The sequence below is a fragment of the Lontra canadensis genome, unplaced genomic scaffold (assembly GCF_010015895.1).
Source record: "Lontra canadensis isolate GAN:19392208 unplaced genomic scaffold, GSC_riverotter_1.0 scaffold27, whole genome shotgun sequence".
Taxonomy (NCBI): domain Eukaryota; kingdom Metazoa; phylum Chordata; class Mammalia; order Carnivora; family Mustelidae; genus Lontra; species Lontra canadensis.
In genome coordinates this window covers 11,199,723-11,217,262 of record NW_022631021.1, presented here as the reverse complement: position 1 = coordinate 11,217,262, position 17,540 = coordinate 11,199,723, and the positions used below count along the sequence as shown (strand labels likewise).

The window sequence follows — 17,540 nt, the reverse complement described above, 5'->3', positions numbered from 1 at the left end:
AATACTCTCCATGATAGTCACAAACATAACTGCTTCTCCAAAGCACTGTAGGATTTCAAACAAGGAGAAAAATCTGACGGGAGTTCAGTTCCTAGTGCTTAGCAAATCCTAATTAGGTTGGTCAACATCAGCCAGTTCCACCTTCCAAATACCAAATGTTGTGATACATGCTGTGTAGGATAGGGAAGCAAGCAATTGGCCAAAAGAAAGAAGTACTAGGATCAGATGCAAGAAAAGAAAGCAAAGTGAACCTGGCAATAAGAACAGCCTTATTCTTCAAGAGTACAGGTTAGTGAGATTAATTTTATTAAGGGATGGGACATTGAAGTAATAGCCAGAATTGGCCAAAACATCTATTAATCTTCATAAATGATTCCCAGTTTAAAGATCTTAAATTTATTTTCAAAGCCACATTGCAGCCCCCAAATTTATCTAAATACATTTTCATGAACTTGTAAGTTTAGAATTAAATGAATGATTTTTTCAAGAAATACAGTCTGGTAAAGGAATAGAAAAAATATGATGGTCAGTGACATCTATGGGCATTGCTGTTCTCCCAAGGTATGCTTATATTGTGCTTCTAAAGAGTGATAAAAATGGTATATTTAACATTTCATATAGTAACATCTCACATGGTTGACCAATTGTAGGAGATAAAACTTATCTATATATTTTTCTCTGAACATAAGCTTGTATTTAGAGAACTAGCATAAATCTTATAAATCATAAAATACAAATTATAAGAATATGCTTTTATATTCTATATACAATTTTGAAAAGACATTTTAAATGTGCTTAAAGTTCAGTATACCTGCATATAAGTGCTTGCATTTCCTAATTTTCTGTATAAATCTTAAATAAGTGATAGACATGAGATCTCTAAACCCACAAATGTAGACTGTCTATTCATGTTGCCAAGAAGCCAGATGGCATTCAAACTTTAAAAAAAAAAAAGAGCTTTTCCAATACCCATATAACACCTGCCCACTTCATTTATTAGATACTCAAAAGAGATACTAAGGATGGGATTTAATACCTTATACACTATATAACTGTTATGAATAAACCAATGATATATATGCATATTATTAAAATTATTCTTTCATTCAATATAATTTTAGTGATATTAAATAATATATAATAAATATTAGAGTACCCAAACTAAAAAGTAGATCACTTATTTTAGGTTAATTTCCTTAAAGGAATCAAAGAGAAATCTTGCCACATGTACATATGTCAGCATTGTCGTATACAGTAAGTAATTAATTTGTACTATTAAAAAAGCCTTTAATGCTTCAATTTTATTTTTTTCTCCATTAGTTTTATGAATTCTGACTTTATGAGCTCACACATCCCTACAGATTTTAAGGGTCTGCATTTTCTTATGTACAGATATATTGAAACATAGTTAATAGCATGATAATCAGTTTTAATACATCAGGATGTGAGGTTTTGAGATACTAAAGAATAAATTTAAAAACAAAGTATTTAGAGATCAACAGTTCTTTCCATATGTTTTAAGTACTTTTATTTCATTTCCTGAAAAATTATTAGATTATTTTAATTAAGTAACAGAAGAGGAAGAAAATATACATGAGAGAAGCTGTACTGTCTATACAGTTCTATAGGTCCTAATTCTAAAACTTATTATGTCACTAGGTCAACAGAAGATTCACTCTGTCTAGCTCTTTTACATCATTTAAGTTAAAAGGCTTTGGGCTAACAACTCATTCCGAAAAAGCCACAGAACTACCACAAAGGCAGGAGAATCTAAGATCTGTTCCCGCTTGGACTAAAGACAATGATTATCACATAAATGGTCATGATATTTTTACATTTAAATCCATATAAACAACAATGCCTAAAAAATGTAGAGCCATCCTGAACCTTCTATTTCCACATTCAACCAATATTAAAATCTTTGATTTTTACCTCCCAAATCTCTTTCAACCGTAGCCATTTTCTCCATTTTCATGATCTTTTTGTGGACTCTCATCACCCTTATCTAGGTCACTTAAGTACTTGGTACTTTATTTCCTTAGCCAAATAAATAGTTCCCAAAGTTACTTCTCTAAAATTTGACCATTTAACTCCTGCCTTACAAGCTTTTAAAGGACTTTCTCTTGTTTACAGATTAAGTCCAAAGTCCTACAATCCATATTTTTAATTTAAATGACAATGAAATCTTTGTAAGCCAGTGACATCTTCAGGCTATTTCCACCTTTCCTTGCTTCATGTTTTTTTTCTTCTGCTTTTGTTAATGAAATATATCAGTGTGATGTGCTCCTCCTTTAAGGTGGAAGTCAAAGGATACCTCCTTTGGAGGTATCAAAGAGGTATCTTGAGGTATCAAGGGCCCATCAAACCTGAGTAGGTAACTTTTTACTGCATTTTCCTACTGAAGATTTGTTATGTATTTGTAGTATGTTGCCCTTACACACTCTGTTATATTTATTTTTGCAGATTTCCTTAATAAACTGCAAACTTATTCATTTAAGATACATATTTATCTCTAAACCTATATGCCAGGTCAGAAATACTTAATAAATGTTTGTTATATAAACAGATGAGCTACTTAATTTTTAAAAAAAGATATTTATGTAGAGTGAGTAGGTTATATATAACACAATATAATGCTATTCTGAAAATATGTGATCAATATATATAAAACAAAGTGAATTCCTTTCTATGTCTAAAGTACTGGGGGATATTAATAATTTTCACTAATTTTGTACACTCTATCGCACATATACACTCACACACACATACATATACACACACTTTGTTTCTGTCTCTTTCTCTTTCTCCTACACAAATAGTTGCACTGATAATTCGATTGAAACTACTTCTAAGATAATCTTCAAAAATCTCATTACTAGGTTTATAGTTCTCCCAGACTTAAAATATTTGAGAGAAGCTTGGAAAACTTTTATGGGTGAGGAAATATCATCCTATTAAATTTGGAAGGCAAGAAGACTTTTCAGCCATATAAATTGGTCTACAAAAGGTATTGCTAAGGAACTAAAGTATGCTGTAAACGCACTGATGCCCTGACCTGTAGAGATACAGTAATTCCACTGACAATAAAAAGTATGAGCAATTTTTTTTTCTTTCCTTATTGCCCAGTGTCTTTGATGAAAAAGTACTGTCAAACTAGACCTCAGAATGTGGCATTAAAGTTTAATTCTGTCCAATCAGGTAGGCAGAGATCAAATGCTGACACTGTTTTTTATTGTGGAAGAGAGAACTTTCTGAAAACTCTTTTAAACCATTGCAGCAAGCCAAAAATATTATAATAGCCAAGAGAAAACATTTTCAGCTTTAATTTTTTCTTTATTGTTTAAAATATCTGTGTAAGTAGAGTGTAGAATATAATCAGAAAATTTGTTCTTTTTTCTTTCTTTGTTTCTTTCCTTTTTCCAGAGCAAGCATTTTATTTTTATTTCAAAGTTTAACCTTATTAATCCCAAAGATTCCTGGTCAAGCTTTTGCATAAACACTCTTACATATTTGGTAATCCTATAAATTCATTGCATTAACAACAGAAAAATAAAATGGTAAGTAATTTTTTGAATAACCACATAATTGCTTAAAATTTGCATTTGGCAAATTTTCATATAGTTAGTTTCCAATACAGGACAAGCACTGAACCCTAAAATAAACAAATATATGTTTGAAAAAAATAGTGTTAAACTGTTATTTTATCTGCTGATAGAAATTAAAAATCACATCATTCTAAGAGGAATTGCTAAATGATGTATACACTGAAAAAATCTATGTTTTAATATTTTATTTTCTATTGAAGTATAATTAATATACAGTGTAATATTAGTTCCAGGTATACAATGTAACTAGTCAACAATTCTATACATTTCTCAGTGCTCATCAAGGTGAGTGTACTCTTAAACTCCTTTACCTATTTCACCTATCCCCCACCCACTTCCTTTGGGCACTGCCAGTTTGTTTTCCTATTTAAGAGACTGTTTTTTGTTCATACCTTCTTTTGTTTGTTTTATTTCTTAAATTCCACATAGGAGTGAAATCATATGAAGCTTTGAGATTCCAACCTCAAGGATATTGTTTTGTACAGTAGTTTTTCAAGAATTACTTACTGAATTAAATTGCCTAATAATTAGCATTACTATGAAATTCATGTTTTTCTCAATTCTAATCTTTTGAAATTAAATGAGTATTTGCCTGAAAGATATAGCAATCACCAACTTTCTGTATAATTTTATGAGTAGATCGTTAATGTTATTTTATTTTCTATATGTGGTAATAAACTAAAATGACCTTAACTACATCCCCTAGAGGAATAAAAATCTACATAAAACCTAATTTTGTGAAATACAGCAATCCTTATGTGTGTTTTATAGAGTCAAATTCATCATATTGAATAGAGTTTGTCACTAATATAAATTTTTTAAAAGAACTATTTATTTATTTGACAGAGAGAGAGATCACAAGTAAGCAGAGAGGCAGACAGAGAGATGGGGAAGCAGGCTCCCTGCTGAGCAGAGAGCTCAATGCGGGCTTGATCCCAGGACCCTGAGAGCATGACCTAAGTCGAAGGCAGAGTCTTAACCCACTGAGCCACCCAGCTTCCCTAAATTTTCTTTTTAACATATAAATTTTTGGGGGGGGGTTACTGTCATATTTGGTGTGTTTGACATTGTTTTGTGTCTAAAATAATACAAATTTATCTTTTAAAAATAATGATTTGGTCGTGAATTACTGTCAGATATTTTGAAAGGCAAACTACAATATAAATGCTAACCATTGATCATATAGTTTTACTTACTTACATATGGAATGACAAAGAACGTGTATATCACAATATCACTAAACAGAGAAGAATGTACATGCATTATATTCAAACTCAATTTCAAAGGTTATGAAAAGGTTGAAAATATGCAAATATTAATGTAATTCTATCTTAGTAGTATGATGTTGATTTAGTGAAATTATATTTTAGAGTGATTTAATATACTGATAGTTTGAAGATCTGTAATTCATATTAAAAACACAGTGGTTAAAGTAAATAGAAAATATTCCCTGCTCATGCATTGGATGAAATATTATCAATATATTTTGGAAGAAACAGTTATCAGTTATTGAATTCTTGAAAGAGGAATGGAAATAAATCTCAAAACCAAATATTTTGCAGTTACTTGAGGAAAATACAGAATAAAGATGCAACAGTTTTATCTTAATAATGAAAATGAGATGTGTTCTCATCCCCACTCTCTTGGCCCTGGCCTGTGTTTTACAGTTCTGCAGACAACTCTTAGCACAGGTCAGTGAAGAGAGGTAACATGAAAAATGATGAGCTCTAGAGAGTATCCAAGAGTGTTTACTAACTATATTAACATTTGTGTTTGTATATTCCCATCTTTCTGTGCTTTGAAATAACTCCAATCTATACACTCCTATAAAAGGCAAGCAAATTCCAGGCTAAAGTCAACACCAACCAACTAGGGTCAATCCATTCTCTGTCAATCAACAGATTTAATGCAATTCTCATGAAAATACCAATAACATTTTCCATAGTACTAGAACAAATTAACACTAAAATTTGTATGGAACCATAAAGTACATTAAATAGCCAAAGCAACCTTGAAAAATGAGAACAAAGCCGGAGACAATTACGATGCCAAATTTTAAGATACACTATAAAGCTATAGCAATCAGAACAGTATACCACTGGCACAAAAAATAGACACATAGATAATGGGACAAAATAGACAGCCCAGAAATAAACCACACTTATATAGTTAATTAATTAATCTGTAACAAAGGAGGCAAGAATATACAATGGGGAAAAGACAGTTTCTTCAACAAATCATACTGGGAAAACTGGACAACTACATGCAAAATAATGAAATGGGACCATTTTCTTATACTATACACATAAATAAACTAAAAATGGATTAAATACCTAAATATGAGTCCTGAAAACTTAAAACTCCCGGAAGAAAACAATGGCAGTAATTTCTTTGACATTTAAACATTTTTCTAGATAGGTCTCCTCAGGCAAGGGAAACAAAAGCATATTAAACTATTGAGACTACACCAAAATAAAAAGCTTTTGCATAGCAAAGGAAACCATCAACAAATGACAAGTCAACCTATCAAATGAGAGAAGACATTTGCAAATGATATATCCAATAAGGGGTTAATATCCAAAATATATAAAGAACTTTTACAGCAAAAGACCAAAGAACCCCACAAGTAATCCAATTAAAAATGTGCAGAGGACACAAGTAGACATTTTTCCAAAGAAGCACAAATGGACAGCAGATACATGAAAAGATGCTCAACATCACTAATAATGAGAGAAATGCAACCCACAAATGAGATATCATCTCACACCTGTCAGAATGACTAGAATGAAACTGACAAGAAATAACAAGTGTTGGTAAGGATGTAGAGAAAAAGGAATCCTTGTGCACTGTTAGTGGGAATGCAAATTGGTGCAGCCACTGTGGAAGACAGTATGGAGGTTCCTCAGAAAATAAAAACCAGAAATACCATATGATCCAGTAATTCTACTACTGGGTATCTATCTACCCAAGGAAACCAAAAACATTAATTCAAGAAGATATATGCAACCCTGTGTTCATCATGTTCATCATGGCATTATTTGTAAATTTGATTTTTCATTCTTAGTCAAAGTTTTATTTTTTGGAGAGTAAACAAAATCAGAAGTTGTTAGAGGATTACATAGTCCATCTGATATTTCCAAAAACATAAACTCTATGTAATGGAAAACCACCTAAGTATGGCTGTTAAAATACAGATGTTTTATTCCAAGTTATAAAATGAATTTACTTGCAAGAAAAGTGATTGATGATTGTTGAAAATAAGTTACTGTAGATCAATACCTTTACGCTGCATACTTCATAAGTTAGGTACCACCTCTGATTTTTCTATACAAGTACAGAAAGAAATAGCATCTATCTTTCCTTACTAATGACATGATGGGATTCAGGAAGGCTTCCTTATCTCAGATATTTGATTTAACAATATGTTACAGTTGCTTAGATCTTATAATTAAAAATTTATTAGTTTTTCCTTTCTTGAATATTTTTTAAAAGGAAAAATACCAATGTGAGTATCAAATATTTTTACCTCTTTTAATATAATACATGTAGTAGTACAAACAAATTACACTCAGTTCATGGCAGAAACTGTAATGAAGCTTAGGTGAATGAGAAGGGCAAGAATATAAAGTACTTCAAGACTATGGAGGCAATGATGAAGATGAAATGAACTTGGAGGAAATATCAAAGGGAGGGGACATTTCCAACAGGATGGCGGGAGAGTTGTGGCAGATAGAAAGGGACTCTGAAAACCCAAAAGTAAAGAACACCAAGGTAAGAAACTGTCTGGAACAGGATTTCACACATTAAAAACAAAAACAAGTATCTTTGTGTCTCAGTGCTTTGTTTTATAAATTATTTGTTATATTCTTTATAATCTACGTGGTGCCATAGAAAAAAAGTTATGTATAATGTTTTTACTTATTACTATAGCCCTCTGCCATGTGATTCTAATTTGGATTTTAGTGTAATTTTAACATAGTTTTTATGGTTTAATAAAACTTGCACACATTAAAATGCTATTAAACTGTTACACATGGTTAATAATACTTACGGACTTCTGAAAGCAGCCATTATTAAACTGAACAAAGTCATTAATGTCTCTAAACTTTGTACCAGGATATAAACTACAAAAGAGATGTTAACCATATCTACAGAATAGTCATGGCATCTGACTGTATATATATTTTTCTTTTTTACTATATGTATGTTTTTTTGTATTAGTACTCTAACAAAAATTAAAAAAAAAAAAGAAAACAAACCTTACTGTATTCTAGAATTGACTTTCCTACTGATCATGACTGTGAAGCCAACTGACAGTACAAAACTCCTATGCTTTTGTTCCTTCATCTATGTACTAACCAGATTATCAGAGGTAATCTCTATAACCTTCTGCAGTCCGAAAATTCAATGTGTTAGTAAGAACTCACCCTAAAACTCAATGTGCTAGTAAGAAACAACCATTTGAGTTCAGGACTAGAAATATAATCATAATTATTATATTTTCTGAACAAAAGGTTATTTTCATTTATTTTAAATAACAAATAATGAAAAAGATTTTTAAAATTTATCAATTATTGACCATATTTTTATTTTCAACATTCATATTATTAATTTAATATGTTTCAGTGGGCAATATAAATGAACTCACTCGTGAGCTTGAGTTGCTGAGCACATATTGTTAAAAATAAATTTAGGTATTTGAAATGTCCAGTCATGTCTCAAGAAAGGATCTAAGGTATGATTATAAAATTGTCTTTAAAATATGGTTGAATTACTTAAACATTATGTTTCTTGGCACCTAATAGCCCAGTTATTTTTCCTAACTAAAACTAATCCTAGCTTATTTTGCTTAAAATGGTTAACTGATTTATGTCAGTATGCAAAGCAATATTATGGACTTAATTCATTTTATAGACAAATATACAGTAATGAAGAAACTAGCTACATATCACTGGCTTATTCATTTTACCATTTTCAAGGATCATATTCTAAAAGGTCAGACTTCAGTACATCCTTTTTTTTCCTTTTCTCTTTTTTTTCCTATTTAAGGACTACCCATTCCTTTCAAAATTTAGCTACAATCAAGAAGATTAAAAAATGAATACTAGCTACTCTTTCTTTTTTAAGATTTTATTTTTAAGTAATCTTTACATCTAACACAGGGTTTGAATTAACGACCCCAAGATCAAGGGTTGCATCCTCTACCGACTGAGTTAGCCAGGCATCCTAATACCAAGCTATTCTTAAAATGTATCATTGGTCTACTTATAAAGTAATTTAAATGAATCAGATGTCTTCATGATAAAAATCAGAGATCACCAGAGTATAAATCTGACACACCTCAGTCCTAGTGAAGCCCAATACTCAATGTCTGGGGAATAAAATGGAGATATTTAAATGGGTCCACATATGCTTATCAATTTCTCCCTGGATCTAAGTCACCTTACCACATATAGTTAAAGTACTTTCTCAAGTATGCCACTGCATTAATACATGCTTTTACTCCACTGCTTTAACTGGGCAGGGCTATTATTTAAAACAGTCTTGTAGACACAGAAATAATTCAATAAAGAAGAATCTGGTCAATAGAGTTGGAATATAAAGTGGTCATATGAGACATCTGTGTAAACAGCAATAAAGATCAATAAAACAGGCATAAAAATGTTAGTAACTGAGACTCTGAGTGAACTTAAAAAATTCTGTAACAAAAAGTGAGCCAAGTTATTGGCACTTGAAGAAAAATGAATTCTTCAAATAAATTACTTTGTAAACAGAAAATAACATGGTTTGCTAAGTGGGCATTAAATTTACAATGGGAAAAAATCCCAGCTACTTAAAAAGTCCATATGCATTGAAAAGTAAGAGAAAATACATAATATTCTCCCAAAGAAAAATTTTATAAACCAGATAAAAAAGGGTGAGAAGTAAGTAGGATTTGTATAGTTTTTTTTTTTTTTTTAATCAGTATAGCTTTTATTTCATCTTTAAAATATCACAAATAAATCTGAAATATCATCCGGTTTCAGGATTCATACAATTTAAAAAAATATATATTTTATTTATTTATTTTAGAGAGACAGAGAGAGAGAGAGAGACAGCACAAGCGAAAGGGACAAAGGCAGAGGGAGAGAGAATCTTAAGCAGACTCCTTGTTGAGTGTGGAGCCTGACAAAGGCTCTTTCCCAAATCCCTGAAATCATGACCTGAGCAGAAACCAAGAGTTGAATGCTTATCAGACTGCACCATGCAGGTGCCCCGGGTTTCAATACAATTTTTTTAAAGAAAGAAAAATGATTATTTTATTACAGTTTAAATAAATATATCAGAGGTTAAGCCTTAACCCACAAATATATGATTTCACTTGCAAAACATTCCATCCCATGAGTTTTCTTCTGTTAATAAATATCTTGAGAATAATGCTAACCTGGCACCAACACCAATGACTACTCACAGTCGCTGTACAAGTCCCTCAGAAACTGAAACTCCTAAGGCATTTAAATTTACCATTCCCAGACTTTCAGGAGCTTTCAGGCATATTGAATCAACAGTGAAATTTTTGAAAACAAGACAACTCTTATTTAAATGAAGTCTGAATAACTTTGTAACTATAATGGTTGCCTATACTTGTTCCCGGGAGATAAGCCAGGAAAAGAACAAGCCTCTTTAGTCTAAATTCCTTTGACTTCATGCTTTCAGAAAGGTCAGCCTAGCTAGCCCATGATTAACATCCCCTAAAAGGAAGATTTATAGAGTAGCTTTTATAGTGCTTGAATTAACAAGGTTGTAAAAACACATATTTTAGTTTTAGGTTCACTTATTTTTATTTTTTTTTTATTGAACTGAATGAGTTTCCATAAATGGAACCTTGATTTATAACATCATATTCATTGGAAATAAATGTTCAACTTACCATTGTTGACTTATCCAGGCACTGATTAGGTTATAACCCAGAGGGTCCTTGCAGTGGTCAAGCAGTCATATTTATGATATTTTATGTAATTACAGTTGATACTAGAAACATATTTACTTTCTATATTTTATCAAACCGCCAGAGTAAAACAAGCAAAATTCAAGCTTAAAAATACAAAATACAGCAGAGACAATACAACACATGCACACACTACAAATAAAAATGGCATGTTAAGCAATATGTAATAGAGAATAACTGTCATAATAATAAGTTAACACTGCATATGCTAAATGAAGCAATAATAATGTTGAGATTATGTGGAATTATCATCTATGTGTGCATTACCAGAGATATGCCTAAATAATGTGATAAAGGGATCAAAATAAACAAGAGGATAAAAACACTCTGTAGGTGTTGAACAAAGAAAATATGGTGGTGGCAATATTAAATGTAATGCAGAATATATTAATAATTTAAAAAGGAAATAATTGATAAAATATAGAAATAATAGAAACACTCTACCACTAAATAATTATGTACCAAAATACATATAGTATTTCAACCTTTCAATAATTTAAGATATTTAGAAGAAAAACAGTTGTTCACAGATTTTAACTCGATATTAGGCTCTCAAAAATCAGACTGAAATAGTAGAGGTAAACTATTTTTTTAAATATGTTGCTTTAATTAATATTTTACAAATTGAACAGGTAATGGCTATGTTTTCAAATGACCAACCAATTATATATTATATAAAGAACAAAGGTAATGAAAATTCATCTCCTAAGAATTTTTAAAAGATACTTAAATAGTAGTTGGTTCAAAAATACAGTGACACATAAATTTATTTTTGTAAATCTTAGTAAATGAAAAATTTTCAGTTCTTAACATCTTAGAATTATAAGGACAGCAGGAAGACTAATGAATCTCTATAAGAAGTATATTATAAATATGAATGATCTATGTATCATTCATGTGTTGTAATATTTAAGAAAAGGAATAGGAATCCAATTTTGGGACAGATAGGTGATATGAAGCAATTATAAAATGAGAGATGATTAAATTTGGAAATCCAACATGGGATTTATATGAATATATGGCATTTGGAAAAAACATAAAAATAATGCTTTCTTAGAATTGTTGGGTTAAAATTTGTGATTTTTCTTTAAGATGAAAACTTATTTAAAAACTTGGTATCTACTTTTCAGACTGCATCACTACTCAGATGTTTATATGCTTTCCTAAATATATATTTGATTAATCATGGGTAAATAAATACTGACCTGCAGTAAAACCTGTGTCCAGATCCATCAACGCAAATCCATCCATTAAGCCAGAGGACCAAATTCAGTTCAGGCTCAGCATGACTGTCAATATTTATTTCACAATATGCACCAGTGTATCCACCTGGGCAAATCCAAGTAAAGTCACGGACTGATTTCTCACAGGAGTCTTCTTTTATGCAAGGAATTGATGTACAGTTCTAAATTAAGAAAGAGAGAACCAAATTTGATTACTAGTGGTATGACTAACAATTTTATTAAAATTATACTTTATTTAAAATTTTATGAGAAATCAATATGCAAGTTTATTTTATATTCCCTTCCCCTAGTAACTGAAATGTTTCTAGTAATAAATGATTTTTATTTCTTATCACCAGAAATACTCTGTCAAGTATCTTATGTTAATTTTTCAGAAAAAAAAACTTTTTTAAAAAACTTTTTTAAACTTTACTAAAACATGTATGATGGCAGTGAACACCTACCCCCCTAAACACCCTAATAATGGTGCTAATGCAAATCCTATGTGTAGAATATCAGGAATTCACTGACCCTTAAGTATACATATAATATTCCACTGTATGTATATATGCCACATTTTCTTCCTTTCTTTTTTTTTATGTTATGTTAGTCACCATATAGTATGTCATTAGTTTTTGATGTAGTGTTCCAAGATTCATTGTTTACATATAACACCCAGGGCTCCCATGCAATACATGCCCTCCTTAATGCCCATCATCAAGCTAACACTTCCCCCTGCCCCCTCCACTCTAAAACCCTCAGTTTGTTTCTTGGAGTCCACAGTTTCTCATGGTTTGTCTCCCCCACTGATTTCTCTCCCTTCATTTTCCCCTTCTTCTAACGCCCTCCATGCTATTCCTTATGTTCCACAAGTAAATGAAACCCTATGATAATAGACTTTCTATACTTGACATATTTCACTCAGCATAATCTCCTCCAGTCCCATTCATGTTGATGCAAAAGTTGGGTATTCATCATTTCTGATGGCTGAGTGATATTTCATTATATGTATGTAGACCACATCTTCTTTATCCATTTATCTGTTGAAGGGCATCTTGGCTCTTTCCACAGTTTGGCTATTGTGGCCATTGCTGCTATGAACATTGGGGTACAGATGGCCCTTTTTTTCACAACATCTATATCTTTGGGGTAAATACCCAGTAGTGTAATTGCAGGGCCATAGGATAGCTCTATTTTTAATTTCTTATGGAATCTCCATACTGTTTTCCAAAGTGGCTGCACCAACTTGCATTCCCACCAATAGTGTAAGAGGGTTCCCCTTTCGCCACATCCTCTTCAACATTTGTTGCTCCTTGCCATGTTAATTTTGGCCATTCTACTTGGTGTAAGGTTGTATCTCAGGGTGGTTTTGATTTGAATCTCCCTGATGACTAATGATGATGAGCATTTTTTTCAGGTGTCTGTTAGCCATTTGTATGTCTTCTTTGGAGAAGAAGTCTGTTCATGTCTTCTGCCCATTATTTTGACATGATTACCTGTTTTGTGTGTGTTGAGTTTGAGGAGTTCTTCATAGATCTTGAATATCAGCCCTTTGTCTGTAGTGTCATTTGAGAATATCTTCTCTCATTCCATGGGCTGCCTTTTTGTTTTGTTGACTGTTTCCTTTGCTGTGCAGAAGCTTTAGATCCTGACAAAGTCCCAAAAGTTCATTTTCATTTTTTTGTTTCCCTTGCCTTTAGAGATGTGTCTTGAAGTTGCCAGGGCCAATGTTGAAGAGGTTACTGACTATATTCTCCTCTAGGATTCTGATGGATTCCTGTCTCACACTGAGGTCTTTTGTCCATTTAGGGTTTATCTTTGTGTATGGTGTAAGAGAATGGTTGAGTTTCATTTTTCTGTACACAGCTGTCCAATTTTCTGAACACCATTTATTGAAGAGACTCTCTTTTCCACTGTATATTTTTTCCTTTGTTGAAGATTCTTTGGCAATAGAGTTGGGGGTCCATATATGGGTTCTCTACTATATTCCTTTGGTCTATGTCGGTTGTTGTGCCAGTTTCATGCTGTCTTGGTGATCACAGCTTTGTAATAAAGCTTGCAATCAGGCAACATGATGCCTCCAGCTTTGTTTTTCTTTTTCAACATTTCCTTGGCGATTTGGGGTCTCTTCTGGTTCCATACAAATTTTAGGATTTTTGTTGCAGGACTTTGGAAAATGCTGATGGTATTTTGATCGGCATAGCATTGAAAGTATAGATTGCCCTGGGAAGCAAAGACATTTTGACAATGTTTATTCTTCTGATCCATGAGCATGGAATGTTTTTCTATCTTTTTGTGTCTTCTTCAATTTCTTTGATGAGTGTTCTGTAGTTCCTGGAGTATAGATCTTTTACCGCTTTAGTTAGGTTTATTCCAAGGTATTTTATGGTTTTTGGTGCCATTGTAAATGGAATTCATTCTCTAATTTCCCTTTCTATAGTTTCATTGTTAGTGTATAAGAAAGCAACTGGTTTCTCTGCATTAATTTTGTATCCTGCCACATTACTAAACTGCTGTCTGAGTTCTAGTAATTTTGGGGTGGAGCATTTGGGTTTTCCACACAAAGTATCCTGTCATCTGTGAAGAGAAAGAGTTTGACTTCTTCTTTGCCAACTTGAATACCTTTTATTTTTTTATTTATTTTTGTTGTTGTTGTCTGATTGTTGTTGCTAGGACTTCTAGTACTATGATGAACAATAGTGGCAAGCGTGGGCATCCTTGTCATGTTCCTGATCTTAAAGAAAAGTCTCTCAGCTTTTCCCCATTGAGAATGATATTTGCTGTGGGTTTTTCAGAGATGGATTTTATGAAATTGAGGAATGGTCTCTCTATCCTTATACTCTGAAGAGTTTCAATCAGGAAAGGATACTATATTTTGTCAGATGCTTTTTCTGCATCAATTGAAAGGACCATGTGGTTCTCCTCTCTTCTATTATTAATTTGTTCTGTCACACTGATTGATATGTGAATGTTTAATCACCCTTGCATCCCAGGGATAAATCCCACCTGGTTATGGTGGATAATCTTTTTAATGTACTGTTGGATCTTATTAGCTAGGATCTTGTTGAGAATCTTGGCATCCACATTTGTCAGGGATATTGGTCTGAAATTCTCCTTTTTGATGGGGTCTTTGGATGGTTTGAGGATCAAGGTAATGCTGGCCTCATAGAAAGAGTGTGGAAGTTTTCCTTCTGTTTCTATTTTTTGAAATAGCATCAGGAGAATAGGTATTATTTCTTCTTTGAATGTTTGGGAGAATTCCCCAAGGAATCCATCAGGTCCTGGACTCTTGTTTTTTGGGAGATTTTTTATTACTGCTTCAATCTCATTACTAGTTATTGGTCTATTCAGGTGGTCAATTTCTTCCTGTTTCAGTCTTGGAAGTTCATAGGTTTCCAGGAATGCATCCTTTTCTTCTAGGTTGCTTAACTTATTGGCATATAGCTGTGGAAAATAATCTCTGATGATTGTTTCTATTTCCTTGGTGTTAGCTGTGATCTCTCCCCTTTCATTCATAATTTTATTACTTTGGGTCCTTTCTCTTTTCTTTCGGATTAGTCTGGTCAGTGGTTTATCTATCTTATTAATTCTTTCAAAGAACAAGATTCCAGATTCATTGATGTGTTCTATTGTATCTCTGCTTTCTAATTCATTGATCTCTGCTCTAATCTTAATCATTTCCCTTCTCATGCATGGGGCAGGCTTAATGTGTTGTTGATTCTCCAGTTCTTTAAGGTGTAAAGAGAGTTTGTTTATTTTGTTCTTTTGTTTTTTGTTTTGTTTTGTTTTGTTTTGTTTTGTTTTTGAGTAGTAAGGCTTGAATGGCTATATATTCCCCCTTAGGACTGCCTTTGCCATATCCCATAGGTTTTGAACCAATGGGTCTTCATTCTTATTGGTTTCCATGAATTGTTTAAGTTCTTTGATTTCCTGAGTGACCCAAACTTTGTTGAGAAAGATGGTCTTTACTTCCAAGTGTTTGAATTTCTTCCAATATTTTCTTGTGATTGAATTCCCATTTCAAAGCATGTGGTCTGAGAATATGCAGGGAATAATGTCAATCTTTTGGTATCAGTTTAGACTTGACTTGTGACTGAGTATGTGGTCTATTCTGGAGAAAGTTCCATGTGTGCTCAAGAAGAATGATTGTTCTGTTTTTTGTTTTTGTTTGTTTGTTTGTTTGTTTTAAGGTGGAATGTTCTGTGTATATCTATGAGGTCCATCTAGTCCAGTGTGCCATTCAAGGCTCTTGTTTCTTCATTGATAGTCTGCTTAGTTGACCTGTCTGTTGCTGAGAGTGTAGTGTTAAGATCCCCTACAATGAACATATTATTATCAATATGTCTCCTTATTTTGGTTAATAGTTGGCTTATGTAGTTGGCTGTTCTCACGTTGGGGGCATATATATTTACAATTGTTAGATCTTCTTATTGGATAGACCCTTTAAGAATGTTATAGTGTCTTTCTGTATCTTTAACTACAGTCTTTAGCTTAAAATCTAAATTGTCTGATATGAGAATTGCTACCCCAGCTTTCTTTTGTGGTCAGTTGGCTTGAAAGATGGTTCTCCATCCCTTCACTTTCAGTCTGGATGTATCTTTAGGTTCAAAATGTGACTCTTGTAGATGCATATGGATGGGTCCTGTCTTTTTATCCAATCTGCAACCCTGTGCCATTTTATAGGAGCATTTAGGTTGTTCACGTTGAGAGTGATTATTGACAGATAAAAGATTTTATTGTCATCATGATGCCTGTGAAGTCCTTGTTTCTATGGATTGTCTCTGTATATCTTTGTTTTTTATCACTCTTGGGGTATTTCTCCTTTTATAGAAACACACCCCCCCCCCCGCCACCACTAATATTTCTTGCAAAGCCAGCTTAATGGTCACATATTCTTTCAGTTTCTGCTGGTCCTGGAAGCTTCTTATCTCTCCATCTATTCTGAATGGCAGCCTTGCCAGATAAAGAATTCTTGGCTCCATATTCTTCTTCTTAGTGCTCTGAATATGTCTTGTCAGCCGAATCTGGCTTTTCAGGTCTCTGTGGACAGGTCTGATGTTATTCTGATATCCTTCCCTCTGTACATAAGGAATCTCTTCCCCCTACTTGCCCTTAAAGTGCTTTTCTTGGTTCTATGATTCACGAGTTTCACTACCACATGCCGGGGGTTTGATCTACCCTCACTGATCTTGGGGAGTGTCCTCTCTGCCTCTAGGATATGATTACTCGTTTCATTTGCCAGATTAGGGAAATTTTCAATTAGGATTTTGTCAAGTATATCTTCTAGTCCTCTATCTGAACCCCCTCAGGGATCCCAATAATTCTGACATCAGAACGTTTCATGGCATCATTTATTTCTCTAATTCTGTTTTCATGGATTCTAAGCTGTTTGTTCCAGACCTCCTCCTGGTCCTTCTCTTCTATCATTTTGTTTTCTAGATCACTAATTCAATCTACTGCCTCATTTACTCTGTCAGAATATCTAAACTAGATTGGATCTCATTGATAGCATTTTTAAGTTCTGCCAGATTTTCTCTCACTTTTGCCCTTAGAGAATCTATGTTGCCATTGATAGTTTTCTCCAACCTGACTATTGTCTTCATTAACTACTACCCTGAAGTCTATTTCTGATATCTTGCTTAAATCCCTATGCAGTAGATCTGCTGAAGAGGCCATTGTCTCTGGGTCTTTTCTTTGTTGGGAATCACTCCTCCTTATCACTTT

The 17,540-nt window shown here is 32.8% G+C and overlaps 1 protein-coding gene across 1 annotated transcript in view; it reads right to left on the bottom strand.

Moving 5' to 3' along the window:
* EYS (eyes shut homolog) overlaps positions 1-17,540 on the bottom strand; it is a 1,652,140-nt gene that overhangs the window by 1,008,326 nt on the left and 626,274 nt on the right. Inside the window, 1 exon segment of the mRNA XM_032864581.1 lies at positions 11,799-11,998. Within this exon segment, the coding sequence (XP_032720472.1) occupies positions 11,799-11,998 (200 nt within the window).